Here is a 7,751-nt window from a genome sequence, read left to right on the forward strand (position 1 = left end):
GAAGGGATGCATACAGTCAGCAACAATGCTTAGGCATGCAGTGGTATTCAAATGATGTTCAGTTGGTATTAAGGTGCCTAATGTGCCAAGAAAACATTCCCCACATGATTACACCACCACCACCAGCCTGCAACACTGACACAAGGCAGGATGGATCCATGGATCCATGCCACTTGTGCCAAATTCTGACTCTACCATTTGCATGTAACAGCAGAAATCGAGGCTCGTCAGACCAGGCAACATTTTTTAAAAATCTACCATTGTCCAGTTTTGAGGACCATGTGCCCACTGTTGACTCATCTTCCTGTTCTCAGCCGATAGGAGTGGAAGCTGGCGTGGTCTATTGCTGCTCCAGCCCCTCTTCCGATTATACTCTGACAAGGTGTTTTCACCCACAGAACTGCAGCTCACTGGATGTTTTTTTAAAGTTTATTTTTAATTGCACCATTTCCCATAAACTATATAGACCTTAGTGCATCAAAATCCCAGGAGGGAAGCTGGAACCACCACGCCTGGCACCACACAATTAGCTCTTTGGAGGAGCAGGCTATTTGCGCTAACGAGCGGGCGTAACTAATAAAAGAGGCCACTGAGTGTACATTAACATTTGCACACCTATTGAGTGGTTGGTGTCACATGGTTCTATCTGCACAGAGCGATACAGGACATGCAAAACGATTTCCAATAGCACCATGCTGCTTCTTAGTGACTCTGGGTCAGTGTAGGTTTGGACCCCACTACCAGCCAACATGTTCAATGAAATCATACAGCGTTTCCCACACGTTGAGAATTTATATTTTGTGTTTTGTGGCAATTTTGTTTATTTTAAGATTTTGGCCATGTCTCCAGATGAAAATGAAATCTGTATGGCACTTTTCATGCCAAGTTGTACCGGCGATGGAGAATGAACAGAATGCAAAAGGAACCCAAACGAAAACTATTTTTGCAGTAATGGTCTCAGTTACAGACAAACCTTCATGGCATCAGAATGATTTGGAGGACAATATAATCACATACACATTCAAAACTTTTAAATTAAGGACTTGGTGCCTAATATCCAAAATGTCCTCGGGTCTAAACACAGTGATTTTAATCAATTTCAATTAAAGCAAGTAGGCTGAACTGTTAACTGTAACGGTTACTAAGACAGTAATGTTATGGCAACCTATCTGTGGTGCAGTTTCTCCCTCCTCTAGCTTTCTAGAGGAGGGGGTGGGCAGCTCACGCAGCTAAATGAGTCGGCTGTATGTCACTTTGACATTTAAAAGAAAAAATAATAAATACAAAACTACAATGTGTTGCTTGTAGAAAATAAGCACATATATACTGAAAAATCATTTTGGGGAGGGGGAAATCTTCACTGTACGGGAAACACAGTCATAAACAAAGGAAACACACAAAATCATTAAAGATGGTTGTCAAGGAACCAAATTTATTGTGCACGCACCAAAGACTCTGCCTACCTTCTGCCCGGTTCATTATTTTGGTTGGTTCCCCATACAATTTACAAAGTACAACATCCAGATATCATATTTCTGAAATTATACTTCAGATGTATTCTATGTAGGGAATTTTAAAAATAAATATATTTTAACATTGCATATGCAGTATTTCTTCATTTGGTCAATTACAAAAATGACAAAAAGGCCTAATGTGTCATGTGGAACATGCAGGCATATAAGGAGGGAAAAATATTGACTATAGGCAGCATTTTAAATGTACCATTTAAATTACTGGGGGGGCGGGGGACCCAATAGAATTTTTTCCTGCAAACTGCATCCTCAAAAAACAAAAAGAAGAAAAATGGCAGAAATGGCTACAATAAAGAGATTACTCTACATCTGTGCAGTAATATGGAGTAACACCGTTATTCGGATGTTTAAAAAAATACATTAAAAACAGGAAAGCTTGTGACTGGCTTCCATCCCTTCCGTGTGAACTCTGTAGTTGAGACCGAGGATGGAGGCAGAGCTCCTCCTCCCATTTGCCAGGGGGCGTGTCCCTGTGGTTGCTACGGGGCGTGTCCCTGTGTGGTTGCTATGGGGCGTGTCCCTGTGGTTTCTAGGGGGGCGTGTCCACGTGCTGTTACCAGCCTCCCTTTCCTCCTTTCTTCTTTTTCTGCTGGGGCTTTTTCCGCGTGGCGCCCGAGGCTGCCGGCTTCTGTTGCCGGGGCGGCACCACGTTGCTGGAAGGCGCCGCGGCCGCGGCCGCAGCCGAGCCCGGCCTCGGGGAAGTGGGCGGGCTGCTGGCCGTCTTGCTGGCGTCCCTGGCAACAGCGCGAGATTGGAGAAAAATCAACCCGGCGCAATGACCTCACCCAATTAACACAGCTGCGGGTCTCTCGGGCGCAAGCCTGCACCATTAAGGAGATTGCCACGGTTAGCTCGGTTGCCCCAGCAACTGATTACGTCACAATTACAACCAATTATGGTTTTAACTGCAGCAACACACACACAAGAGATTTAAAAATAGGACTAATGCTGCTGCTAAAGCAGTACAGTGCAGTGAAGCGAAGACCGTTCATAACAATACTGAACAAAAGTTTAGCGTGCAGCGTGTATTGGCTTTTTAAACAAATAATTTAAAGTGTAAAACTAATTGCTCTGCATAAAAATGTCCGCCTAATGAGATACGATCGACATCCGAAACCGAACGGTAAGCAGAGGCCGCGTGGTTTGGGCTGGAGCCACGGCGCTCGGACTCACAGGTCGGAGGCGGCTCCGGACGTGGCCCCCTGGGTTCCTTTGCCCACTTGCTCCTTCTTCTTGCCCTTCTTCCTGCCACGGTAGTAAGTCCGCTCTCTCATTGGCAGCCACCGCTCGGGGTCAGGGGTCGCTTTGGGGTCGTAGTTCTTCGGCAGCTTGCCTGCATGCAACAAAGCAAAAAAAAAAAAAAAAAAATTATAAAAAAGAAAGAATTCTTTTAAAAGCCATCTATTTTTCAGTGTCAGAAAATAATGAAGCAAATGTATATTTTAACACAAAATTACACAAAAAAACTCCACGTACAATATAAAAACATTCGGAATTTAGCACGTCCCCCCTTTATTGCCTTTATTACAGCTTGCATTCTTTTCGGGAGAATGCTTTGAGTTTTTCGAAAAAATCTGCAGGGATATCTTTCCACACTTCTTGTAAACACCACTTAAATTACCAGCTGGTTACATTTTCTGCTTTTCTCGATCCAAGTAATCCCACAAACACATTTAGTGATACTGAGCTCTGGACTCTGGGCTGGCCAGTCCATTGTTGCGAGAACACCAGCAGCCTTATCTTCTTCGTGTGCTTGGCGTCATTTATCTTGCTGGCGTCATTTGATTTGCTCCTGATCAAATGTTGTCCAGAAGGCATTATCAGCATTCATGATGCTGTCAATCAAAACCAAATCACCAACTCCAGACGTTGTTACACAGCCCAAAACATGCACTGATCCTCAACGATGCTTGAAGGGTGTAGAAATGGTTTTGAGTATCTTTCATTGCTTTGGCGACATACATAATGCGTTCACTTGTAAAAATCTCATATTTATTAATCAGTCCATGAAACCTTACTCCACATCTCAGTTGTGTAGTTTTGGTGTACTAGCGCCAATTCTCTTCTCTTTTGTTCATCTCCTTTTTTCAGTAGTAGCTTTTTGACAGCTACACATCCTTTCATACCCATAGCATTTAGTTGTCTTCTCACAGATGAAGAACTGACACACACCTGTAGATTTTTCACGATCAATGTTAATCACGATCTTATTAATGATTAGCACTTTATCTATTAACTGTTAACCTCCCTAATATACACTCACTGGCCACTTCATTAGGTACACCTGTTCAACTGCAAACTGCACCCGTTAACGCAAATATCTAAATCGGCCAATCACGTGGTAGCAACTCGATGCATTTAGGCATGTAGACATGGTCAAGACAATCTGCTGAAGTTCAAACCAAGCATCAGAATGGGGAAGAAAGGTAATTTAAGTGACTTTGAAGATGGCATGGTTGTTGGTGCCAGATGGGCTGGTTTGAGTATTTCAGAAACTGCTGATCTACTGGGATTTTCACGCACAAACATCTCTAGGGTTTACAGAGAATGGTCCAAAAAAGAGAAAATATCCAGTGAGCGGCAGTTCTCCTTGTTGATGGCAGAGGTCAGAGGAGAATGGTCAGACTGGTTTGAGCTGATAGAAAGGCAACAGTAACTCAAATAACCACTCGTTACAACCGAGGTATGTAGAAGAGCATCTCTGAACGCACACCATGTCAAACCTTGAAGCAGATGAGCTACAGCAGCAGAAGACCACACCGAGTGCCACTCCTGTCACCTAATGAAGTGGCCGGTGAGTGTATATGTACACACATACATACACACACACACACAGGGTTTTTACTGCATTGAAATGTCATAGGCAGGCCACTTAAATGTTTTTTCAAGATGCCTATAAGATAAATCACATGCAAAAAAAAAAAAAAAACCTGTAAGGCTGTTAAATTACCAAAACCCAAAAGGTTTTCCTGAAGACCAAAGTTTGAGAAACGGCGAAACATACTTTTTTTCTTCTTCGTTTTCTTCTTCACATCCCCTTGTCTGTGGAATGAGAAGACAACAGAGAGTGTTGGAACCACAATGAGGGAGTTCGGGAGCAAGTTAAGCCAGCCTCCAGAGTGTGGCCTTACCCCTCCTCCTTGGGCGGGTTCTCGCCCGTCACTTTGGCGGCCTTCTTGCGGACGTAGGTGGCCCCGTGCGAGTTCTCCAGCTCGTCCACATCCACGTTGAAGGACATGGACTCGGGGGAGGGGAGGTGCTTGCTCAGTCTGGGGGGGGGGGGGGGGGGGGTTAAGGATTCCTCCATGTGTGCTAGAGAGTGCGTATGTGAATGTAGGGGCAGACTTTACCACACTGGGGTCAAGCATCAATACACTTTACCCCTTGGAGGGTCAGTGTCCTGCTGGATTTTAGTGCGCTTCCCTGGTAACCCTCTTGGAGGCATAGAAATTCATGGACTTCTAGATCCCTGCTTTAGGCACAGTTACATTTCCCTAACAGTTAAAAAAAAAAAAGAATAACTTCTACATTTGCAAACTTTCATGACTGTACGGTTTGGTTAGAATTGGACAATTCTCAGGGATCTAGGAATGTTTTCATATTAAAGTCACTATAAGGGGTTAAAAGCAGATGCATTTAAAATGCTAACACAAATGTAACAAAGATCTAATACCGACACAGCCTAGACTTGTTGCTAGCTAGTTGGCCAATGCACCTCTCCTGAAAAGGACCCCTGGTGCTTATATTTCCTAGACAAAGCGTGGCTGAATTCAGAATACAGAGCCATTCACATATGCTACACAGATATTAAATATGTGCTTTCCAGTCCATATCCACAGATTTGCTTGCATTTGATTACTCATTTTATCCATTTACATTAATTTCACCAAAGGAACACAGAGAGCCACAGCAGTATCCCTGACCAAGTTTTCAACCCACAACTCCACTCCACAACTTGTCACAGGCCAAATCCCCCCCGTTCCCACCCCCCCTCCCCCTTCCCCCAGCTATGGGCCACACTGCCCAATCTGACGAGAGCACCCTCCTGTGGAAAGGATACGATTTTGCTTTGTCCTGATCCACCAAAGAGTAAGCAGAGATGAGCTGGGCCAGAGTGTGGATGTCATTGGTGTTCTGCCTACAAACAAACAAAAAAAAAAAAGAAAATTAGAAATATGTATTCAAAAGACTGTTCCATTTCATGACAAACACCCCTTTTTGAAAAAAAATCTAACCTCAACCCCAGTCAACAGCCGTCTGAAGCTCCCCCCGCATCAAGCACTCAAGGACTTGGGGAAACAAAGGGCACTTTCTTTGTTTTCTGTGAAAAGACTACGTCGTTCGCAGCTGTGCGTCACACAGACAAGCATAGACTATGGTGCGCTTGTGCACGCGAGTACTTGTACAAGTGTGTGTGCAGTGCATACATGTTCCATCTGTGTGTGCAAGTTATGCAAGCTTGCTTGTATTCTGAGTACCTGAGCATGGGCAAGTGTGCCTGCACGTGTGCACATGCGTTGGGAGTGCGTGGATGCGTTTGTGTGCGCATGCGTGTTGACAGGGACTCACTTCCACAGCTGTTCCAGGTCACTAATGGCCTCCTTCTTCCTGCCGTACTTCAGTTTGAAATTGGCGGCTTCGCGAATGAGAGAAAGATGCTCAGAGGACCCAGGCTGGTGGAGGGAAGAGAGAGAGAGAGAGAGAGAAACAGCTTAATGCACATCCAGGTCACTAACACGTGCTGTGCATCAGTCCATCACATCATACAGGACCCTTAGCGTTTGCCTGACCAAAGCACTGGAAGAGACAGACCGCAATTTCCCCACCATTCCTTTCAAAATTCATTTCGGAAGTAGATTTAAAAAAAAAAAAAAAAAAAAAAAAAAAAAAAAAAAAAACCTGTTGTCACCCTTTGTTCTAAAGCAGTGGTTGTCAATCTTTGGGCAAGGACACACTGGTGAGGTGTGGGAGGGGCTAAAGTGTGGGAGGGGCTGAAGTGCTTCGTGAGAGGCACGTGACAATGCGTCACAACACACATCGGCTCATTGAGTGAGCGGTGGGCAACCACTGCTCACTTTCCTTTCCCCACTACCTCAGCTCCCAGGCTTTTTGTACCGTTACAGGAATGAGAGAAATAAATGCATTCTGTGAGATTATAGAGGTTGCAGGGTAAATTGTATTTTTGTTCATTTTAGCTACAATAATTCTTGTATTTATGAAAGAACTCCAAGTATGTTTTAGTCGCGTACCTGTTCTGCCTGGTTATACTGAATGGCTTGGCTCAAGACGTCTATAGCACTGTCAACGTCCTCCTCGTGAGAGTACATTGTAACCAGAGCAGAGACCTGTGGAGCAGTTCAAACAGATATTAGCCTGAGAGACACGTCACACCCCAACGCCTCAATGCAACATTATTAGTGTTTTATATGAAAGGCCTTACCATCCCTGGCTTGTGCTTAAATTCTTCAACCGATCTCAAAATGTCACACGCTTTTGTCACATGACCTAGAGACAGAAACTGTGCGTGAATATTACATGCTACTAATACAAAGTGTGCCAAAATAACCACACTACTATTGCCACACTCAACCGATATTTTCATGTTCAACATCACTCTTCCATATCTTCTACCTACCAAAATCTATCATAATAATTTCATACGACTCAGAGCAATACCATTTGCGAACGTAACAGCCCACGCTGACAGGAGCGTTTCCACGGCGCAGTACCTTGAGTTAAGTAGAGTTGTGCCATGGTCAGTTTGATTTCAGACGCGCTCTCTGGGTGCTGCTCTGAGAAGCGCTGATAGGGGGGGGGGGGGAAGAAAACGGCTTCAGCAAAGACAAACCCAAACACACGGGGTCAAATGCAGCGTGGTTAGCTGGAGCTAAGCCGCAGGTTTAAACCCGAAGCCTGGCGTTTTTCAACCGCCGTGTCCAGAGCTTACCAGGTGTGCCGGGGAAATGTTCAAATTCCACCACAAGTGAACGTGTGACATTCTTTTACATTTTTGTGGTTAATGGGATAGTGGTGTGACACGGAATTTTTTGACTATAAAAAGTGTGCCGTTGCAGGAAAAAAAAACACCAGAACTGTATTACAACTGGAATAGCTCTCACAATCTGTGAAATAAGCATCGGCTGTTCCAGTTGCAATGCAGTTCTATGGTCGGGGGCAGTGGTTTTCAAGCTTTTTAATATAGGGACCCAGATTAGAAAT

General features: G+C 44.4%; 1 protein-coding gene across 2 annotated transcripts in view; it reads right to left on the bottom strand.

Annotated features, from left to right (window-relative positions):
• Positions 1-1,405: 1,405 nt before the first annotated feature.
• srp72 (signal recognition particle 72) overlaps positions 1,406-7,751 on the bottom strand; it is a 13,422-nt gene continuing 7,076 nt past the window's right edge. The window contains exons 11-20 of one of the 2 annotated variants that reach the window (XR_004766132.1): positions 7,262-7,334; positions 6,973-7,037; positions 6,782-6,877; positions 6,102-6,205; positions 5,593-5,670; positions 4,664-4,801; positions 4,537-4,574; positions 3,129-3,130; positions 2,706-2,865; positions 2,144-2,266 (exon numbers count right to left, since the gene is read on the bottom strand). Coding sequence is in view for 1 of the 2 variants with exons in the window: in XM_035425823.1 (XP_035281714.1) it covers positions 2,086-2,266; positions 2,706-2,865; positions 4,537-4,574; positions 4,664-4,801; positions 5,593-5,670; positions 6,102-6,205; positions 6,782-6,877; positions 6,973-7,037; positions 7,262-7,334 (933 nt within the window). In the remaining variant the exon portion in view is untranslated. Of the gene's footprint in view, positions 2,267-2,705; positions 2,866-3,128; positions 3,131-4,536; positions 4,575-4,663; positions 4,802-5,592; positions 5,671-6,101; positions 6,206-6,781; positions 6,878-6,972; positions 7,038-7,261; positions 7,335-7,751 lie in introns of both variants that reach the window. The other variant, XM_035425823.1, reaches the window with a different exon arrangement.

Source organism: Anguilla anguilla, chromosome 7 (assembly GCF_013347855.1).
Source record: "Anguilla anguilla isolate fAngAng1 chromosome 7, fAngAng1.pri, whole genome shotgun sequence".
Taxonomy (NCBI): domain Eukaryota; kingdom Metazoa; phylum Chordata; class Actinopteri; order Anguilliformes; family Anguillidae; genus Anguilla; species Anguilla anguilla.